This window comes from Engraulis encrasicolus, chromosome 2, assembly GCF_034702125.1.
Source record: "Engraulis encrasicolus isolate BLACKSEA-1 chromosome 2, IST_EnEncr_1.0, whole genome shotgun sequence".
Taxonomy (NCBI): domain Eukaryota; kingdom Metazoa; phylum Chordata; class Actinopteri; order Clupeiformes; family Engraulidae; genus Engraulis; species Engraulis encrasicolus.
This window is the reverse complement of record NC_085858.1, coordinates 12,572,274-12,595,682: the sequence shown is the minus strand read 5'-3', so window position 1 is coordinate 12,595,682 and position 23,409 is coordinate 12,572,274. Positions and strand designations below refer to the sequence as shown.

The 23,409-nt window shown below is 43.7% G+C and overlaps 2 protein-coding genes across 2 annotated transcripts; one reads left to right on the top strand and one right to left on the bottom strand.

Moving 5' to 3' along the window:
• The first annotated feature begins 803 nt into the window (after nt 1–803).
• Nucleotides 804–8,703, top strand: tefb (TEF transcription factor, PAR bZIP family member b). Its single transcript, XM_063222397.1, has 4 exons — nt 804–1,514; nt 2,312–3,010; nt 4,507–4,727; nt 5,221–8,703. The coding sequence occupies exons 1-4, from the start codon at nt 1,391–1,393 to the stop codon at nt 5,434–5,436; spliced, it is 1,260 nt and encodes a 419-aa protein (XP_063078467.1). The 5' UTR covers nt 804–1,390; the 3' UTR covers nt 5,437–8,703.
• Nucleotides 8,704–14,489: 5,786 nt separating this feature from the next.
• LOC134468467 (protein Tob2) lies at nt 14,490–19,520 on the bottom strand. The gene is made up of 2 exons (XM_063222387.1): nt 19,344–19,520; nt 14,490–16,954 (listed from the first exon to the last, which is right to left on the bottom strand). Exon 2 carries the CDS (start codon nt 16,755–16,757, stop codon nt 15,426–15,428), a length of 1,332 nt encoding a protein of 443 aa, XP_063078457.1. The 5' UTR covers nt 16,758–16,954; nt 19,344–19,520; the 3' UTR covers nt 14,490–15,425.
• Nucleotides 19,521–23,409: the final 3,889 nt, after the last annotated feature.

The following is a 23,409-nucleotide window of genomic DNA, read 5'->3' as shown; positions in this document are numbered from 1 at the left end:
CATTCAATTTCTGATTCTGATCAAAAACATGTCCTATTTGCCAAGGTGCAAGATATACTGCCAAACATTATGTGACTCAGGCTTGTAATTTTGCTGCCAAATCTCAGAGAACTGGCTGTTTTGAAGCTACTCACTACTTGCCTCACCTGCATATTAATATTGTGCAGGTGGATGGATGAGAAGTGTTAGTGATTCAGTATGAGTCATTGTGTGCGCGCGCGCGTGTCGGTGTCTATGCGCGCGTGTGTTCTTACTTAGACTTCCACAATCAACGACATTGCCTCAAGTTGTTACCGTGTGGGCGATTGATAGATTTATAAATAGCCTAATAGATCTATCAGGTCCAAAATTACGGTGGTTCATTTCATGTTCCGTAATTTATAGTGTCTGGCATGGCCTTCTTAACACATTCTCTGTGTCTCGTGCGCGCGCTCTCTCTCTATCTGCACCTGCAGGTGAGTGTGGGTTTGAGCGAGCTATGCTTATTCAAATGAGCATCCACGAGACAACACTACAACAAAACATTATTTTACACATTCAGCTATATGGCGCAGGCGCGCTCTGGTCTGTTCTCGTGCGTTCCGGTGGCTGGCTGGCGCGTGTGCAGGCACGAGGAGAAACGGGCCTGCCCTGCACATGCGGTACCCCCGCCCCTCATATGAATGTTCTCTGAGGTGGGGGCTGCACGTGTTTTGACATGAGTGTTCAGCGGAAGTGGAAAAGCACAAGCGCACCAGACTGCATTGTTTGTAAATATGAAACCTGGTCGAATGAAGATCATTAAATTAATCGTGCGATTAAAAAAAGAATAGAGTTTTTTATTGTATGATTATTTGGCATCTTTATTGTTATTACAGTGTAATTATTTTCTATTTTTTATATTTCTTCGGAGTGTATCAGGATCCATTTCAGGATTCAAGGACACACGATAGGCATGTCTTTCAGTGCTGTGTGGTAGGGTTTTTCAGTGGGGACAGTGTCGTTGGAGACACTGTGTTCTTTTCCGAGATAGCGTTTCACACGGAATGTATATGCTGCTACGAGAGGGATTGGATCCCTGCCGACCAATAGAGTCTCAGTTTCCGAGAGCCTTGTCCTTGAGTGCGAGTACACACCGCGTCCTGCAGATGTTATCGTATTAATATTTATGACCGCCAGTGAAGTGGCCTATCAGCGACGGCAGATTTTTACCCAAGGCGTGTACATCATGAATATCTAAACGACAGGCGCAGAAGGGAAGACAGGTTCGGGTACGCGTTTGTTTTGGCGAAACTAATTTTTAGAAGAGGTCTTACAGCGACTGGTCTGATACAACAAACGAGTAACTTTACGGAATCATCCATCGGACATAGTGCGTTCTTGTGTTTAGCCGATTCCTGCGCAATCAATTATGCCTGGGGAAGCGACAATTACATTAACCCTTGCTCCAAACTCCGGACAAGCGAAGCCATTTCCCTTTGTTTTGAAGAAAGTGATGGACATCCCCCCACCTAACATTCTTGAAGGCGACGATGGTATGTTTCTGGTTTTCTGTGTCGCATGTGGATGAATAGTGAGCCTGGGTCTTGTGTGGCTGGCAGCATTTTACGCGCAAAGCAGAGGAGGGGGTTAACAATAGGCTTAACCTCACATGCAGACTATGATTCAAAATGATACAACTGTGAAGCTATTTCCAGTCGCTCCTGCAACATAGCCTTCCCAGCTGTCAACTATTTGCTGTTGTAGACTAACATGTTTAGTTTGGGGGAGATCTGCACAAATTAGTATTGACACCAGCGTTTTGGTTTAAGAAGCCATTGTTTTTGAGTGTGTTCATTGTCAACTCATTCACTGTTGAACACAGCGGCGGTTGGAACAGCCCGTACCCAGACTGTGTAGTGTAGTCAGGAAAGAACATGAAGTTCTCACCGCTTCCCCGCGCCACCTCTGGTTACAGACCGGGGTGTCTATATTTAAACCCTGCGCTCCAGATGTGGCGCATGTAATTTACTATGGCATTGTTATTTGTAAATGATGAACGTGTTATTGATTTGAAGCAGTATGTATACATTTGTGTTGTTTGTGCATGCATGGCACTGGCAGCAGTAGTAGCAGCAACAAACTTTTACCTGCATCGTGCATTTGTTTTGGGTAGTACTGTTGTACTAGTAGTTTGAGTAGTGATGTTGTACTCTGCATTTGGTCATGTGTGGGAAATCTCCACAAGAAAATCGCTTATGACTTGGGCAATGTGACCCCCTGTGACCTCTGTAATTCATTTGTGTGTGTGTGTGTTTGTGTTTTTGTCGTGGACGCCCCTGCACATATGCAGAGATCAAGAAGGAGAAGCTTTGCCTGATTGAGGCCACCGAGTCTGGAGGAGATGCCACCAGTGGAGGTGGCAGCACCACGGCCAGGGGTGGCGGCGGCGGCAGCGGAGGACCAGGGGCAGGAGCAGGGGGCGTCTCGGCCTCCCTGACCCCCGCCATCTGGGAGAAGACCATCCCCTACGACGGGGAGAACTTCCATCTGGAGTACATGGATCTGGACGAGTTCCTGCTGGAGAACGGCATCCCCATCTCCCTGGAGGAGGAGCTGCAGAAGAGCAGCAGCTTGGCCCAGGAGCAGAGCGCCGAGTCAGGGGAGGAGGAGGAAGCAGCTGACAATGCTGGAGGCAGGGTGGTGGTGGTGGCGACTGCCAAGGCAACAGCCTTGTCCACCTCCGCGGCCGCAGCAGCAGCAGTAGCCTCCACCACCACACAGCAGGTGCCTGAGGTGCTGCTCCCCTCACCAAAGGATTCCCTGGTTCCGGAGCTGGCTGTGGAGCTGCCTCAGACCTTGGAGGAGAAGAAGAAGAACAAGAAGGAGGAGCAGAAGACTGCAAAGAAGAGGAAGATAGAGGAGGTGCAGGAGGAGGAGGAAGAAGAAGAGGAGGAGGAAGATGATGATGAGGAAGAATATGATGAGGATGACGACGATGCAGAATCTCTGACTGATGCATCTGAACTGAGACCTGTAAAAGCTAGAGCAGGTAATATCATACAGACACGCACACACACGTACACTTAAAGCAATTAGAGAGAACGTGCAACCCCACTACAAACAAAAGTCCTGCATTTCATTTAACTGCAAGACTTTAATTGCTATGCCAATCTGGACTGTATTAAGACACTATACCACGCAGGTGCCCCCCTTATGAACAATATTTATGAAGTTTGTGTCATGTGGTGGCCCCTAACTGGCTGTAAATGGTGGGTGCCCTTGGGCACTGTGCCACTGGCCCTTATGGATAATTCGGCCCTGATGCCAATACTTGCACCTAAATCTCGTAGACACCTCGCACACACTGCCCTAGCCTTGACCCTCTCTTAAATAAAGAGGACATTGCCATCTCCCACCCGTTTCTTTCCACACACATGTTAGCTGGAGGTCGGCCATGTGAATGAGCAGCCATGTACTGTATGGACAGTATGTATGTATGCATATCACAGCCATGGGCCCAAAGCCAAGGTGAGGCCAAAGCTCAACTCGCACACCTCTCCTTGAGATAGGCTATTCAGGGGAGGCACTTGCTGTTTCATGCTGACATGTGTATAAGTATAGCATGTGAAATATTTCGATGTCACATACTTTCCTATATGACTTACTGATCTGGTAATAAATACTCAGCCTCCCGATCTGATGATGGTAACTACCCTATCAGCCCTGTCTGTTACCCTGCTGTAAGCTTTACATACCTCCCAAAGAGGTGCTTTGTGTCATACAAGTCCAACATAAGATTAATTAGAACTGACACGATTTGCAAGTACTGCTGTTTCACAAACTGTTATAACAATATATCCTCTTCATGATAAAGGCGAGCCATGCAACATTTAAAGGCAGTCAATATGATGGCTGTATTACATATTACTTATTATGAATTATTACTTACCATGACAATTTAATTGTGATCGCACAGGGGGCAATATAGTGACCTGACTTTGGGCGTCCTTGAGGCGAGAACATATTGACACAGGCTAGTGTTTCTGGCCAAAAATCTGTATGCCCACCTAAGCGTCATCGTATTTCCTTCTACATAATACATATTACAATTGTGATTTAAAAATTTTGTGATTTTTAAATAATATTCTGTGCAAAATTCAGCTGTTTTTTATTGTGTAATAATCATGATAATAACCATGTAATTTTGACCCAAATAATCATGGTCATCATTTTTTTCCATAATCGTGCAGCCCTAAAGGTGATTGAACATTCTCTCTGCAGTCCCAGTTGCCTGGTTAACACCAGACGATCTCACAAGTGAGAGTCTGGAGGTTACCTATGCAATTTATCGTAGGAAAGGTGTGCTTTACAATTGCCCTTTGCCATTTATTTGGCGTTACGATTGTGTAATTTGGCATATACGTAGCCCATAACCAATCATGTCAGTTGTATCTATTTAAAAAAACTGCAGAAGTGATCCAGTATAGTCATTTGCCTTATAAAGGGATAACAACAAGTTAACCACCATACTGTTTCTTCTGTTAGAAGGCAAAGTGACAAAAGACCGCGTCACTCCGACCCCGATGGATCCCGAAGAGATCGAAGTGGACATCAACTACCAGCCGGACCCCACTGACTTGGTCCTGTCCAGCGTCCCAGGGGGCGAACTCTTCAACCCCCGCAAGCATCGCTTCTCCGAGGACGAGCTGAAGCCCCAGCCCATGATCAAGAAGGCCAAGAAGGTGTTTGTTCCCAATGATGCAAAGGTATGTGGGCCAGAGCTGTAATGATGGAAAGCGCATGCATTCTGCTGTATGTTTTGCCGTGGTTCAATGGTTGGGGATCTAGTCTTGTGATGACTACAAGGCTGCAGGTTTGAATGCCATATCATCCATGCGAACAGTGCCCTTGAGCAAATCAAGTAACCCCTCATTGCTCCAGGTTTCCAAATAACTATGTTGCTTCAGATAAAAGTCAGCCAAGTGTAATGTAGTGGTATATTTTTTCAAAATTGGCATCAGAAGCGATGCAAGTGAAACAAATTGCGAGGAATTGTACTGCTTGAAGCTCCCATCACGTTTTGGATTCCTCTTCACAAACTAGTGCAGTTCACCTATTAGAAATACAATTACATTTTCCCAAGTTAACTCAATGATTATTATTATTACGTTATTGACATTCTAGGGTTTCATGGTCTGCTTATAAGTCAGGAAACATGTCATATATCACTCCCCTCCTCCCCCTTGCTTCCCCCTGCAGGACGACAAGTACTGGTCCAGGAGGAAGAAGAACAACATGGCCGCCAAGCGCTCCCGGGACGCGCGGCGGCTGAAGGAGAACCAGATCGCGGTGCGTGCCTCCTTTTTGGAGCGCGAGAACGCGGCACTGCGGCAGGAGGTGGCCGAGCTGCGCAAGGACTACACCCGCTGCAAGAGCGTTCTGTCGCGCTACGAGGCCAAGTATGGGCCACTGTAAGGGACAACTTTAAAAGCCTCTTGATTAATCCAACAACTACAAACCACAAAACAGCAGCAGCAACAGCAGCAGCAGCAATGACTTTGGGAGTTAAAGAAAGCAGAACGAAAACAAAGTGGAAAAAAAAAAAAACACATAATACTTCATCACCAGAGAAAAAGTGTCCCTGCAGAATGCTGTTACAAACACCTAAGGTTTTGGCCGACGTTCGCAGAGGCGCTAGGTGATGGCGAGACAGGATGGGTCTCGGTTTTGAGTTGCAGTAGCTGTGTAACGAGGCACTCGCTGCCACACCCGTATAAAAAGGGGGGAAAAAGGGAAAAGTTCAGTCTCGGAAAGATGAAAATGGCTACCAAGAGAGCCTGTCAAATAAAGCCAAGTTGCAGGGACGTTTAGAAGGCACATGAATCCCACTCCCTCTGTACTAGCCACCACGGCTAAAAAACCTACACGAGAGGATAATTGGGCCATGGGCCAATAGCAGCAGCAGCAGCAACCCAGGCAAAGCATGAAGTCCCAGTACATGACTGTTGAATGATGTGTCTTCCCTCTCCTTTCCCCACCTGACCAACCATTCTCCCATTTCTACCCCCCCCCCCCCCAAAAAAAAAACCCTTGCTAGTCCAAATAACTGACTCTCTCTCTCTCTCTTCCTCTTGTTTGAAGCACTGTGTTGGGGACTCAGGACAAAGGCATGTGAAGTGCAGGGAAGGATTTATTGATTTATTCATGACTGCAGAAAGAGAGAGCGAAAACCAGGGAGAGGAATAAATGAATAAATAGAGTGGATGACCACCAAAGTGGATGGACGTCTTGGTGGGGGGAGTGTGTGTGTGTGCAGAAGAGAACAGAAAAAAGGGACGAGGTGTCTTCAAAATAATGTGTGCGTATTCCTCGGCGCTTTGGTAGACATTTGTGGTAGTGGTGACACAGCCCTATGAGTTTCTCTTTCTTCCTGATTCAAGAGAATGGTGTGTTTATTTGAGGGGGTATGTGTTTGTCCCTCCTAGACAAGGTTTTTGTACTGTCCTTCAATCGTCCACACAAAGACTTTGTGTTCGCTCTTCCCCACTGTTTTGCACTCTCATCTTTGTCTGTGTGTGTGTGTGTGTGTGTGTGTGTGTGTGTGTGTGTGTGTGTGTGTGTGTGTGTGTGTGTGTGTGTGTGTGTGTGTGTGTGTGTACGCATGTACAATTGTGTATGCCTGTTCTGGGAAAGGGTATGACGATAATGAAACGTGTGACTCACCAGAGGCAGTTGGTTTCTCTTCTTAAATACTCGATAGTAATACTCAATGGGTCTTGCATACTCGTTTGTAAAATAGAGTTGAAAAACGCGTAAAGAAAGCCTTTTAAGGACTGGTGCTATCCACCACGTTGGTAAAAAGCTGGCATAATTAAAGTGAGCTTTTTGTTTGAAAGAGGATGTTGTCACAGAGGGATTTCATTTTTTAAAAGGAATCAAGTGTATTTTGTGTGTCATTTCTAATAGACATAAAGGGAACAGTTATTTGTTATTATCTAAACTGTAAATAGGCTTGCCTTTTATTTTGTTTGGTTTTATTGTCTCAGTGTGATTGACTTATAATCACAGCCAATACCTGAGAATTTGTATTTTACTGATGTTACTATGATTTTTTTTTTTTTTAAAACAGTTGATTATTTAGTAAATGACGTGCTTCTCTTTCACGATGCATCTATTGATTGTCATGTGCACAGATTTCTACGTTTTTTTTTTTTGAGTCGTAAAAGAAGTACACAAAACAAAAACCTTTAACCGTGCAGGGATTCTGAAAATAAAAATATTTTAGGTATGGATGGGTGTTTGCCAAGATATGTACTCATGTTATCAGATAATTGCAATTCTTTTTTTATACTCCTCCTGCCAGTCAAGCATTGTGTTTACCTCGTACAAAATTATTATAGACTGTCAAGGACATTTAAGGAGTAGTTTGTCTTCCTGGGGTAAAGCCAATCACATGAGGGATGGGCCACTCCATTTATATTTGATTTTCTTTTATAAAGAAGGCCAAGGTGTTTTGGCCAAGGACTGTGAAAGCTAGTGGGAGTGGGAGGGCTTGTCACGGCCCCATGAGGACTTCAAATCAATATGGACACCACCAGTCAGCAAACAAGATGGAAACAGACATTTCCATTTTATATATATATATTTATATATAAAGGTACAGGTTAGCTCTGTTGCTGAGAACTGTAAATGGAATGAAATGGGAATTATTGGGCAACAAAGTTGTAGTTGTGCTTCCAGCAGATACTTCGTTATCGCAACAGTGGCAACGCAGTATGAGGAAACAATCTGGAGTTTTGACAGAGGAAAGCACAGGTTTTTGAAGCAGGAAATGATGAGTCAAATTATTCTGAAGGCCTCAAAAAGGTTACTGCATGCTGGTAATCCATGAGGTCAATCTTCCAAAAATCTTGGTTTGGATTGCAAGAATTTTTGACTTTAAAACAGACAGAACCAGCAGGATATATGGACATACATTTTGCATTTGATGCACAGAATGTTTCTTTGATTATGTGTTGGGGAGAGCAGTGTCCTTATTTTCATCAGAGCAGCTAATTGTATCCAGGTGAATGCTGTGGGGAAATGCACCTATAATTGAGTAGTTAGTCCACAGCACTAGTTGCTTGCTTCCTGTACTTCCACTGAAATGTTATTTGGTTTCCTTGTTTTCCTTCTCTTGTATTATTTCCTCTATGGATCTTATTGTGGAGGGTGGTGGTGAGGCACAATGTGTGCCCTATTGGGGGAAAAAAATCAATCACTGTGTTAATGTACTTAAATAAATATTGTGACTGATGAGTGGTGTTTTAAAATAAAATCACCTGGCATCTTTCATGCTGCAAATATTGGAAATATTCATTTGATTTGGTTGTAATTTCATTCTGTAAAAAAAAGAAAAAAGAACATATGATGATCAAGATACTGGTCATCACCTGTGATCAGAGATACCTTGATTCTGGAAATGTAGCAGCCTGTCACCTCACTTCAAACTATATGACGTTTGCTTAAACAAGAAAAAGCCTGGACTATTTTTAAGTAGACGGTGACTTGGTATCGGACAGTGGATTTGAGCTTTTGTTTTCATCATTTTTTAAAGAGTGGCATTCGTTTCTGTTTTTATATAAAAAGCACCTTCATTTTCCTACATGTTCTCTCCCCCATCAATATGGGAGTGTGTATAATTGCTGTATGTTTAACGGTATCTTGTGTCACATATTAATAAAGGCAAATTTGATGAGTCAATTCTTGAGACGTTTGATTTTTCAGTTCGTGCCATCAGTGATCTACCATCATCACAAGGAGAGATAACCTGTCCATGAGATAAGAGTGCAGGTTTTTGTTCAACAGTGCACACGTGCCTACACACTCACAGAGTCGCGCGCGCGCACACACACCCTCAGTGTAGAGTGTGCGCGTGTGCAGGGAAGCCGACAGAGGTGGGGGGGACAAAGGGGTCTGGGGAGAGAGAGGGGGCCCAAAATTTGGTCCTCATTACATTGTAGTATGTATTGGATGGGGGGCCCTTTTAGATGACTTTGCCCTGGGCTCAGCACAAGCTGATAGCAGCCCTGCTTGTGTCGTGTGCCATCTTCCAAAGCGTGTCTGCCTCAGCCTCAGCAGCCCTCTTCCTCATTGGCATGCTGCATGTGTGTGCCGTTGCATAATGATCATACATGCACACACAAGGGGGAGATGTTGCATAACATCTGCTTCAAAGACAAAGCCAGCACAGGGAGGGAGGCAGGCAGGAGGATGAACTGAACTGAGTGGGTAAATTGGGGGAGAGAAGAGCCACGGCAGGGATGAGAGATGGGGAGAGCAGCAGCGGCACGGATGAGAGATGGGGAGAGCAGCAGCAGCACGGATGCACTGATGAAATGCTGCTTACAGAGGAGAGAAAAGAGGAGGGGGAGAGCACGAGACACAATCATAAGGAGAAGAGAGATAGTGTACCTGATGCCGTGTGCCTGCCGTGTGCCGTGTGCAGTGCTGTGTGCTTTTCTGTGTGTGTTCCATAAAGGGAAGAGAACGACATGTCTTTAAGAAAGGCAGCCACCTGCTGTTATCACTGGCCCATGTCGATTGTCTCCCTTTAACCTTCACTTTCATGGTGGTGGTGCCCATTGCCCAGAAGAATGCAGTTGACTGAAATCCACTCAAGAAATAGGGCCTCGGCTCGCCCAACAATAGGATGAAGCTTATTGAAATCTAATAAAGAAATGTACCTACAACCAACAAAGTACCTCTCAACCAACAGATGACTGAAAAGGCAGACGGCATTCCACTAAAGGGTTGCTGTAAGCCATGGCATTGAGCATACAGTGCAGTGTTTTCAATGATGGAAATGCACCAGGCCACATCCTTTGTCAGTGTGATGTCTCGATTGCTCATTATCTCCCATGCTTCACCTGCTGGAGGTAGTTCTGATATATCATCATCAGGGCTCTAAATTAACACCAGTCAACCAGCCAAATGCAGGTGAAATTTCAGTTTGGCTGGTAGCAACTTACTGGCCACTTTGTCCCAGGAGAGTGTCTTTGGCTAGATTAACATCTACCAACCATTTAGGCCTAGTCTAGTGATGAAAAAAGTTAATTTAGAGCCTTGATCATCATACTGGATATCTTTCCCAGCTCTCCATCAAGTGCCTAATATTACCAAGTTTAGGTGCTGTATGTGGTGAATGTTGTTGTAGGCCTATGTATTGATCAATATGATCCACTCCACTTAATTTCCATTGTTTTGTATTGTATTTTACATTTTACATTTGACCAGTGCTGCATACTGGATGAACTCACACCTGCTGGAGTCTATTTACATGAACATAGGCTTCTTGGCCAAAGCTTATTCTGATATACCGGTAGTAATGTCTGTCTTTCACATTTCATTTTTCAAATTATTATTATTATTATTTTAGCAGCCAGCAGTGTCAAAAACCAAGTACGAGCTGTGTTGAAGCACAGGAGACAAACAAAAACCATTTTGTTAGTAAGGGCCATGTGGTCGTCTGGCAAAAAATATATGCATGATGAATCAATAACAGTGTCAACAAAATGATGGCCCCTTGTCTGAAGCCACCAGGGAAAAAAAAACTGCAATTGGAGGGAGATTAACTTGAATATTCACAAACCAGACCAATTTTTCAGTATTATGCATGTTTCACTTTTTGTTTTGCCTTTGTATGAATTTATGTTTGTACACAATTTGAAGTTGTATTGTATATGTATTGTATTTGTATGTATTTGTGCCTTTGTACTGTATGTACGTAGGACCCGAAGAGTTTATTTGCAAAATGGTGTATCTCCATTTTGTAGAATGTTGGGGGATTGACATTTTTGTATTGGGCATTCCATTGCATTGCATTTCAAAATGCATTTTATATAGGCTGAAAACGTATGTTCTCAAAATATTTGACTGAAGAAGAATTCTCACATAGTTGATTAGACCTCTGAACAGTCATTTTCAGTAATAAGATGCAAAAGTCAAAAATGGTGGATACACTGTTTTGCAAATAAACTCTTCATATGTATGTACGCCTAGGTCTATGTTCTTGTCAACATGGCTCACCAGTTTTGGCTTTGTGTCTTCTGCAATAAATGGCAAGATGGTGTTGTCCAAGTTATGCTTTACAGCAGGGGTATTCAATTAAGTCACCGGGCGCCAGTTCTTCAAATTCCCTCCAGTGAAGGGGCCGAACATAGAGGTGTCTGAGGTTAGGGTGCGAAACAAGCGGATAGCTTTACAGACAGAACATATTCACGCTTCTATTTCTTAGTAGCCTTAATGGTCTATTTGTGACATTGTTTTAGATAAGATTTCACTCTCATGTGAAGGCATAGTAAAGATATCCCCAACCTGAAAAGTTAGTGATCGCAAATTATGCACGGCCACAGATGTCACACATACCACAACCTTGCCATCCAAGGGCCGCATCTGGCCCCAAGCCCTGCTTTACAGTGTCTGGTATAATTGTTTTCCTCCATTACTGACAAGGTCAGATAAAGTGGATTATGCGTACTGGTATTTAGTTCTTTTTTGGCCTTCTGTGTCACTGTTGGTCGTTAATGCTTGATGAAAGAGACCACATGAGTGTGGCTTTTATGTGTGAGGACAAGATCAATTGTGACCCACACAGTGAAAATATGAGCAGGTAGGTCATTGGTTTTGTTTGTGCCATGTGTCATTTTGAAAACACAGGCCTTAATCACATGAAAACAAATCTGTGGTGAGATACAAGAACGATAGCAGTTTATCTGTAATCAGTTTTTGCCCAATGGTGGACAAACCAGAATGTAACTCATTTTTTGTTGTTTGGTTAATCTTGTGCAGATCTGAAATGTAAGGTATTTTAGGCCTTCAAACAAAAGCATTTTGGTCATGTTGGATAGAATACTTTTGATGATTAAGTAGACAAAACATAAAGAATGAGGACAGGACAAGCAGGTATTTTACCATGCAGCCACTTGTCACTATTTTATTACAAACCTTTAAAAAAGAATCTCATACAATAAGAAACAGCTGTAGTAATCCCACTGGGGGAGGAGCACAGAAAACAGGTCATTGCATTTTGTGTGTGAAAGATTCAAATAGAACAATCAATTAGAAAAAGAGGACAAAACTAGAACAAAAATTCAGGCAAAGAAAACAGTTAATAATATATCTGATCATATTTTCCTTGTCTTATATATATACTCTTGAAAGCTGAATATTATAAAATAAACTTGTATTTGTGTCAACAAAATACTCCAGAGTGCAAACTAAAATACAGTACAATATATGCAATATATGTTCAAATACAAAACTATGTTTCCCTCAGTTCAAGACATTCTTGGTCAAAGGCAGGGCCCCACTACCAGGTGTGAAAATAAAGATCTTGCATATCACTGGCTCATACCAAAGGAGTTAACCATTTTTTGCTAAATGCAAAAAAATCCCAGCAAATGCAGAACTAAGCTTTGAGTACAAAGCATTATGTAGCTTTCAGATAATGACAACACTAAACCCCACAACAAAACAGCTTGGCATTCTACCACCAGCTGTGGGAGAAACATCCGTTTGAGCAAAACAAAAAAAGTGACCAGCCATCACGCAGTGTTTACGAGACTTGCTTACATATATTCAAACAACCCAAGAACCCCCATTCCCACCACCCCCATTAAATGTGCAATAAACTAAAACATTAAATCTACTCATATATGGTTAAACAAGGGCACGACTTGGCTCAATACCATCTTAGGTTTTTAAGAATTAAAATTAACAGATCAACTTTGAAAATGCTTCTGTTGCATGTTTAAAGGGGGCTGTTCACATAAAGCAGGATGGACCTTGCCTGATCCCATAGATGTCCAGAGCACATTAATACCCCTCCAAACCTTTTACAAGATTACAGCCATATGAGGGACAAGTGTATAGGACAGGCGAGGGGAACCTGCATTGTATTGGTCTTAAGGATGGCTTTCCACATTGCACATAATGAACAGGTCATCTGTGAGCTTGCAAGACCGTCTTGCTTGCTGGGCTGCATTGGAGAGGCGGCCACAATAGAAACGGTTTATTCTGGTCGTCCCAGATCAGATTACAGGGACTACTGCCAACTGCCTGGCCACCATTTCAGGCCGAGTACAATTGTACCTGCTAAGGGATCAAAGCCCAGGTGAAGATGATCAACCACCAGAACAGACCCATCAGTGGCATCTGGGTACAATAACAGAACCTACAAGGTTGTGAATTGCCGGGCTGGTGACTGAGCTCGACAAGAACCTGCTGGTGGGACCCAGAGCAATACATGGGTGTTAGACTGCCTTTACGATCACACAGATGACCAATTTGTATTTCAAGACTTTTGTTGAAGAGGACAGAGAATGAAATGCCAACCCAAACTGTAAACATTCAATCCTGAAACTCTTGAAAGAAACGCCTCAGATGAACATATACTCTATTACCCGTCTTTTATTAAACAAAACTCTGTACAAGGTACAATACACATTCAATACTTTGATTTACACATTTTATTTGTCTCTTCTTGCATATATATATATATATTTATAGTTAATCTGAAAAAATAACCTCAGCACATAAGAAACTAAAGAAAGGATATTTAAACATAAGAAATCTATACATATTCATGTTATACTTTTTATAAATGTCGTAGGTATTTTCCTTTCAAAAAACACACAGGAAAAAATAGAAAATTGTAAATAAATTACAAACAAATGTAAAAAAATTTCACCCAATACCTCCCAATCGTCATAGTTACAAACAGACCAGTACCCAACCCATCAAAATCAGAGAAAAAAATAGTAATGAGTTGTTGATGAAAGGGCAGCGTTGAGTTAAGTTAAGGGTCGAAAGGGGTCAGCTTACACATGAAATATTCACGGGCACAACTCGAGCACAGACAGAAGAAAACAGCAACAAAGAAAAAAACAAAAAACATTCAACCGATGAGACAGTACCTCTTTACTCAGAATATCTTAATCCAACATGACAACACCCATCAATCAGGTCGCTCACTAGCAAAGAAAGAACAGTTGATGATATTATGGCTTTCCTCTTTTTGTCCCTGTGGACATTTCAGTAAGTGAACTTGAGTATGAGGCCTGTCAATCTTCTGCCTTTCTCCCCAGAATCGACAGAGCCAGAGGACTCCCGTATACTGCATAAATCAGACCTGACCAGGCAACATTCATCATCTGGAGACACAGTCTTCTATTGCATTGGATTTGCCTTCACATTGAAACGGTAAATACCAAACGGTGTTGTTCACCAAAGCCTGGCGACCAAAAACAAACCATTATATATTGTGCAAATTATTTTCTTTTAAAAAGAGCCTGTCTACTCACTGCAGCACAACAGAAACAGGGCGGACATGATGGGCCAAAGCCCTTCACAGATGCCACCGCTTTACCTCACCGCCTTCTCTCCTTGCAGGCTAAAAAAAATCTTCATAGTTCAAAGTCACACTAAGCCATTCATCACAATCCCTGCCACTATACCCCCCCTCTTCTCTCCACCCCCCCACCCCCCATCCAATACCGCCCTCACCTTCACGCTCTGCTGACTGGGAGTACTTATGTGCATGCGAGTCCGCTCGGAGGGGAGCCAGAAAACAGATTAGTTGCCAGTTATATCGAAAAGGCTTGATGGTCGTCGTCTTGTACATTTAGCTCAGGCTGACCTGATCGGTTTGTCCTTTCTTGTGCGCTGACCAATTCTTTGCAAAACACGCTGAGATTGGACCCCTTTACATACAATCCTACTTCATCAACAGCATTACATACACACAAATCATTGCACATTTTAACCAGAATGTTCCCTAAGCCTTACACAATCAAAAATTCACAATAAGCTTGAACGCGCGTGTTACACGTGTGCAGTATCAGCTTAACCAACATCAGGCCCTCCACACAAAGGCTGACTTGAGGTCATTAGCCACAAAATGAAAGCGCACAGGAAATGATGTTGGCACAAAACAAGAGGAGAAAGTGCATTCGTGACTTCACACTGAAATAATCATTGCTCAGGTCTAACAGACACAGCATGCCAAGACACAGCCTAGCTTTCCAAAGCCATCCATATCATTCAGCTTTTATCTATTCCACAGTAGGATGGTTGCAGTGCAAGCTTGACAGCAAGAACCCTGCCAGTGTAGTGTCGGGGGGTGGTAAGGTCAGTGTAGAAACAGCTGTGAAAATGGTCAACATTTAACCCAAAAGACCAACAGAAAGTTAAACAAAAGGCTTGTTACTCCTTTAACATGAGGAACAACTTAAAAAATAGATGTATGAATGATATGGTAAGTCAGAAAAAGTAGTCACGCCTGTAGTAGTCTTAATATTAGCTCTAAGCTCTTAGCTATGCTAAGCATTAGTAACAACTCTGAGGGGAAGGGAGGGGGAGGGGGGTCCTCAAATGACCACCAGTACCTTCATGTGGCCACGTCAGATCACCAAAAGACTGGAGGCTTAATTGGCCAAGACCACAGGCTGGAAGGCTTGGCTGGGGTACTGCAGGTTGTATCCGCTCAGGCCTTCAACAAACGTGGGCTTCTCCACAAACGACAAGCCTGTGTTGGCATTGATGAGGCCCACAGCTTGGGCTGGAGGAGGGCTGGAGAAGGGATCGAAGGGTGGGCGGGCGTGCGGGTGAGCGGCAAGGGCAGGCGGTGCCGACTGAAAGGGGCAGCTGTGAGCAGGCTGCAAGGCCGAGGTTGCTGCGGCAGCGGCGGCGGTGACATCGACATCGAAGAAGAGGTGGCCTTGGGCGGAGGGAAAGACAAACTCTTTGGCATTGGGGGAAAGCTGGCTAGGCACGGGCCCCCCTCCTAGCGAGTGCAGGGACAGGGACAGGGCCTTGTGCTTCAGCAGCCCCGGAGGGGAGATGGAGGCGGGGGTGCGGCTGAGCATCTGCTGCTGTGGCTGGACCTGCTGGTGCTGAGGAAGAGGAGCAGGTGGGGGAGCCGGGACAGGAGGCATTCCCATGCTGGGCATCACAGTGTTTCCGGTGGCACTCGACTTCTTCATCTTGGTGGAGCCAAACTTGGTGGCGGCGAAGCTGGCCGTTGTGAAGGTGATGGGCTGAGGGGGCGGCCGAGCGTTTGGAGGGGGGAGAGGTGCATGCTGATGCTGCTGGGTCTGTAGGTAGGGGAGCGCAGCGCTCGGTGGAGATGGAGTGGAGGTGTTGGAGGAGTGAGCGGTGGGTTGGTTGGTCGGGGTACTGGATGCAGAGTACCCGTACATGCCCTGGCAGGACGAGGTAGACATGGGGGTCGGGGAGTTGGAGAGAGAGGGCAGGAGGACCGGAGACATCTGGTCGCTGATGGGCACAAACACCTGGGCCTCCGGGTTGAAGGCCATGTTCTTCACGTCGTCCACCATGGTGGTGAGGAGGTCTCCCTCTACTACTGGCGATGCCACCTCTCCACTCTCGCCACCTCCCAGACCGAGCGGGTTGTCAAAGTAGAGCACCTTCAGCGAGCCGCCTTCCCCGATCCTATAGGACACCTCGTGGGGGTCGATCCAGACGGCCAGCTCCTCGGGGACGTTGGCCCGGACCTCCTCAGTGTCCAGCCCGCTCCGCCTGGCTGCCAGCTCCACGGTGGGGTCCTTGATGAAGCCCAAGTGCAGGCATCGGTACGCGGACCCCCGCAGAGGGTCCTCAGAGTACCAGTGGCCCTCGTAGCGGGTGAGGAGGATGTGCTCCAACTCCTCGCCGAACAGGTCTGCCCGGCGTCTGGGGAGCTTGTTGTACAGGTAGGAGACGATGAAGTTGATGGCCACCTTCACCTCCAGGTGCATGGTTAGAAGAAGGCAGTCTCGAAAGCAAAGCCGTGTTTACACTCGGTTGAAGCCACTGTTCCAAGTCAGAGTTTTCTCTCCTCTGTTGCTTTTTACTTCCTGGACTGGGAGGTGTCTTATTCCAGTATATCAGAGGTGCTCATTATAAAGATTGGTGAAAGAGTGCCATGGTCTTCATTGCTCAAGCAACAATCCTCCTAGAACACAAAGAGAACAGTGAAGTCAGTTACTGTCAAAAAGTATAGAGCACAGACATTACACAAGAGGGGGAGAAACCCAGCCCATTTGATACCTAGCATAATAGAGCTGGTTTTCAAGTAGTCATTCCACAGCTTTATCCGTTTAATCAAGAGATGACAAGGCCATTCTTTTGTATGCATATAACATGCATTCATTTGTTTAACAAAAAAAGACTTGTACATGTGATGAGATCAGGAAGAAACTATATTAGGCACTTAGTCATGCACAACTGGGAGATCCTGGTTGTATTAACCGATGAGTTTAGGGACATGAGTATATTAAAGTAAACCTGTTTCATGCAAAGAACACAGGAAAATAAAAGGCCACAACACCAATCAACAACCCTGCAAAGCATAAACATCCACAAAATGTCAATGCAATTGATGTGACGTTCAACATTACAGCCAACATAGGCATATAAAATGGAAGGTTGTGTATGAAGAGAATTTCTAAAACACCATTTCCCAATGTGCAATGGCATTGACGTCATCATCACGCGTGTAAACGATAACCCTACCCGCCTCCGCACCATCAAAACATAGCAGCAAGGACCACCTAGCAATTATGTCGTGATTGTGAATAGCCTTTGAGTAGATTAAATGGTCAGTGTTATTTCGCAATAGCTTTGGGAAGAAGTGATGGCTATGTCGTCCTCAAATGAATGGTGACAAGAGTGCTCAAGTATTCTTGAGTGAGATGAGGTGAGAAAGTGTAGCCTACAGGCAGTAATATCATCCGTCGACGGCATCGAAGTGTTCGGTTTAAGCTACTTCAAGGCAGTTCACAAATTCATAACTACAAAATTGTACCGTTGATTGTATTAGTTGCTCTGCCATACAGTAGCCTACGTTTTAAGCAACGTGGCTGATAGATAGAAGGCCCCATAGGGACATGAATGACCTCCATGTGATGGCCTAGTGTTAAACTAGCCTACACTCCCTTCAAAATGACAGGCCTTGGCCGATTCCCAGATTCACGCTCCCATCTCATTACACTCCCATTTCATCTCGCTCCCACTAGCCAGACTAACGGTACCACCGCCATATTACGGAGCCAGTTATCTTGTTGATGTTAGTTTTTTGTTTCTAACCCTAACCTTAACCCTAACCCTAACCTTAACCCTAACCCTAACCCTAAACCTAACCCTAACCCTAACCCTAACCCTAAATTGCTTGTATGTGGCAGTATATGATAATACGTGAAATATAATCGGGTGGGGACCGCAAGTCCGGGAGTGATAGAAACACCGGGGACCGCACGTCCGGGAGCGAACTCCGTTGGGAGTCTCAGTCTGTATGCCGCCTTGGCCTAGGCTGCAGCGACATTGGTCCTGGTCTCTCTAGTTATTTTTGGACGTAAAGCACCAAATGTTGGCAATTCATTGTTTTTACACTGATGCGTGCACAGTCAATGTCATTTATGATGCCCAAATTACTTGTGACCTCTTCCCGCTTTGGACAGATGCAGTCATAAACGAAGGGACATGGCATGGCCAGAGTGTTTGGATTGTAATGCCAGATCGCACTTTCACCATCCTGTGCCTGCGAAGTGTGGATTAAACATTGCATCCCAGTCCACTGTGCTACAGTTTCCCTGCCAGACACTTATTTAATGATATAGGGGGTAGCCTGACTTTTTTTGAACGCGGCCCAGTGCGCCGAAAGCTTCAAAATAATAAAGGTTCCATGCCCCCACTCTTCATGCACTCTGCTCCTTTCAGGAAAAAGGGTAACTGCATGGGTGTGTGTACAGAAACACCGAACGGCAACCTCCTATCTCTGGTGTACCGTGAATGACGGCAACTAGACAAACACATGCATAAAGGGCAGTCACATATTATACTTTTATTGCACTCCCTGAGCTGCTGGTAGAATAAACTGATACAAAATGCAGCCTTGAAAACACCGTATCCGTATTGACAACAGCAATGCTTCTGGATTCTTCGAGGGGATTTAAATGCTGACCTTTAAAGCCAAGTTTTACACCCGTGATTGTCAATGCAGTGGATTTTGTTGCTTAAGAAACCCATCCCAATACTAAACTGAAAAGCAAAATATCCGAGTGGTAGGCCTACCCAAAAGCAGTTAAATGACACGCATTGGCCAATACCAAAGATACTAGAGCTCTAACCTGCGGTCCGAACATCATTTGTCTTTTTTATAAGCACCTCAGTAGCCTGCCATGCACTGTCTCAGAATAACCTACAGACCATACAATTTATGTTTGGCTCTAACTATAACACGTTTTGCATCAAAATATACCGTTTTGCAGTAAGCGACACGTAGACAACGTGAGATGTTAAAAGCCATATGTTAAGCCCAACATAGACTATGTGGATATACTTACTCATGTCACGTTGTTCCTCAGTCCTTGTTTTAAAGTGCACTCGAACGTGGGGGACGGTAAATCTTAGACGAGGATTTGCGAGCGAAAACAAACGAGTTGGGCTACTCCAGAAATACAGCGTGATATTGTGCAAGCTCACTGCCTGCACGAGGGGATGAAGGGATCAGCAGAAACTTTGGTGTTTGACAATCTTGCGCATTTATACAAGAAACCCCCCATGTTCACACCCCTTCCCTATGACGCTCCATCTGTAGGGACTACTTCTATGTTATTATAGTAACCTGGGCTAATAAATGAACTCTTAATTGGTCTGCTTATGCCCATCCGTTATACATACATGTTACCACAGGCAAACATTTAAATTATTTTACTGTAACTTTGGCAAAACAGCACATTAAAAATATACAGTAGGCCTATGCTATTCGTTTAATGTATCTGTGTGTTTCCCAGCACAACAGCATACCCACTGCGCACATCCACTGCACTGTGTATCTGATGGATTTTAATACTCTTATCAGCCAGAATGTCGATGTTAATATGCGCTACTTTATTTGGCGAACTGATATTACGCTTGCAAGAGCAGTGCTTTGCAAATGCTAAAAATACAATATGTGATAGCAACAGAGGCGCTATTGGTCGGGATGGGGGAGGGCCCAGCCTCAATTGGATTGCTTGGATGTCCAGTCAGCTGCGACTACAGCACGGGCTCGCATTTTACAGGCATGACGATGGACGTGTGTTGTTTTTGCTCTCCACTAATCTATTGCGGAATTTATTGAACAGGTCTACCAATTTGGCTCTTGCTGTTAACATTTCATACTTTTGAAAGAATCCTGGGAAACAATATTATACATGGTTGTTGTCAGTCATTTTTCCTTTAGGTTATTATTTCAAGGTTATTGTCCAGTAAATGCAGTGCATAGAAGACGTGTGGCATGTGTGAATTTTTCATGGCATTAGATGTGATGCACAGAATAAAACAGATCTGTAGATACAGATTTGCTTGTTCCGAGAGGATGTACAGGGAACCTAGATGTGATGGTGTCATGGGCCTACATGTTGTAGTTTTATACAGACAAGATATCTTAACTAAATATCATATAGATAAGATATACAATAATGTACAATAGTGAAATGCCTTATTTGCCTTCATCTTCAGTTTTGAGGATACCAAAAGGAAATGTTTCAGGCAGAATGTCTTATATAGGCCTACTTTAGTGTTGTAGTTGTGGTGAAGTCAATAAGCAGCTGCAATACTGTACACTAAACGTGAAGAATGTCTGATGCATTTTTAATCCAGCATGTCGGGCCTACATTGTCCAGATCAGTTTATTGAAGAGACCCTTACACCTGCAAAATCTGTTGCAATGGCACTAAAACTATGTCTGACAGAATTAATTGAATGGTCCCTGGAGCAATGAGGGTGGTTATGCCTTGACCACTCACAAACATTCTTCCTCATGTTGCAGGATTTGAACCTGTAACCATCCAACCAGTGACATCAGGCTTAAGCTCCCCTTGTACATTGGAAGAGACTAAATCAGTGGTTATCATATGGCCATGCACTCATTTACTGTAAACGTATCACTTATTCGTCTGGAATATCAGAATTTCTACTCTATCTAAACTAAAATCTGATCATCAATACAGTTCACAGGAGGATATGAGATAGGAATAGGCCTAGTGCTTGTGTGTAATTGGCATTATGTTATACAAAGTCTATGAGAGAACTTTTGTTATTGTGACACGTGATAGGCTACTGACCAGATGGTTTCTGTGAAGATGCACATATAAAAAAGAAAGGCTGCATAAAATGATTCTTATAGGCTAGTCTTATGCAGAGGTGGAAAGAGTACAGAAAATGTGTACTCAAGTAAAAGTATCTTTACTTTGCCTAAATTCTACTCAAGTACAAGAAAAAGTACATATCTAAAAATCTACTCAAGTAGAAGTAAAAAGTACTTCACTTAAAATGTAATTTGAGTAAAAAGTACTTAGTTACTTTTAATTAGCTTTCCTCTTGAGAATGTCATGTTTATTTTTCTTGAATATCGTCCTCCATAACCTCTATCTCTTACTTGGCACCAGCCATCATCCAATACATTGATACAAGATAGTAAAATAGTGGAAATGCTGTGTGCCATCCTGCACAATCTTTCATTTCCGGCGGATTGTGGCATTATTGTGCATGGCATTTTGTCTCTCAGTCATTTTTTTGTACTCAGTACTCAGGCCAGGTTCCAGTGTAATTGAGTAAAGTACTTGGGTCAAAATGTACTCAAGTACAAGTAAAAGTATTAATTAAAAAAAATACTTAAAAAGTACAAAGTATTCATAAAAGCTACTCAAGTACAATATTGAGTAAAAGTAATTAGTTACTTTTCCACCCCTGGTCTTATGGCACATAATAACAAAAGTGAGTTCCTATTTACTCTATATGAATAATGTCATGCCTTGCCTTCTCTTGCCTATGTTGCAGAGTATAGGTTTCTTACACCGTATTTTTAACATTATAGACAATCTGCTTGCTTGTTTCATTTTCTCTAGCCTGAACATGCGACTTTGCAACATTGTACATGTCAGGCACGTGCACTCCAATACGGCAGGGGAGGCACGGCCTCACCAGCTCCAGATGACAATGATGAGATGCAGTTAATGTGAATAATAGTAACAATAACAGCTATTGTTTTCGAGCATCTGCACCATAACTACCATTTGAGCAGTATTTAAACAGTTTCACTCATTTACAATCATTTCCGTGGCCAAAATCGTAATATTAGCCCATTTCATGTCAAATTGCTCCGAATATGCTGAATTTGGGGCAACTCTGAACTGGCCTCACCCCGGATTGCGCAATCCCTTGTTAACAAAGTTGCGCGCATGCGCCATGTTGCTCGTTCTGTGAATGCAACCTGGTAATATTGTATTAAACGTTTTTATACACTTAATAGAAGTATGTATGGTGTGCCCTCATTTCCTGATATTTTTTAAATGTTTTATACGTGTGATTATCATTTCTTTACTCTGGACGCTTTGGCATAACGCCCACTGAAATATACAATGGTGAGGCGAGCAGTAGCCTGGCCGCAGACTCCTTCTGGTGTTGAGTCTTGCTGGACAGTTACGTCATAGCGAATCTGAAGTTCACAATACAGTCAGTCGGTGTTGTTGGCCAGCTTGTTCACGTTGACTGCTACAAGTGGATTTCATAACGAAACTAAGAGCATTCTCAAAGTTGGATTTCCAAGGGGAAAATATGTGATAAAGAATGGAGGACCGACAGAGCTGAAGGGTTTTCTACTGAGGTGACCGGTCAGAATAACTACCCGATCATTTCAAAGTGAGTGGTACAACACTGCAGAAAATATTGTTGTTTCCCCTGTGTCTTGTTTGCAACCGGCGAGAATGTGTGGAAGACCATTCGCATGGGATTTTACGACTTAACAATTTACTAAGGACTAAGGAGCCTCACGAAACACAAATCCTCGCGGCTACTCATATTCAATGCCAAATTGCTTTGGACGTTTGGGGCGACGTTTGGGGCTTTGGATGAACAGCACCGGCTAAAGTAACGTTAGCACGCAGTGAAGGAAAAGAGCGGCGCATGGACCTGATGCACGAGTTCAGGTAGGACCAATTTCCTATGTGTGTGAAGCCTGTGTTTGTGAGACCCGTGGGGAGGGAGAGAATCCGCCGTGATTCTTGTCCAGTGTGGTGTGATTCTCATGTGCCCGGTAACTGTTTGTAAAGTTGAGTACAGGGTACCGTTGAGGTAAATCAAATATACCCGTGTAACTACAAGACTCTGATTTAATTCCAATTTGTAGGCATAACAGAAATGACAGTCCCAAAATATTTGGTGACCATATCGAAGCGTGTGTAATATCTGTTTACGTTGACATTCGCTTCCTGCCACACCTTTGTCTCACATCGCTTGCCGTAGCCTCGTACAAGTAGATGTAGGCCTACATTTGCACGAGAATCCAGTTCGTATCACGAAAGCTATCACACCGGTTTGTTCGCCGTGGTGCTCAGTGGTCTATATGACACCATGTTTTGAATCCTG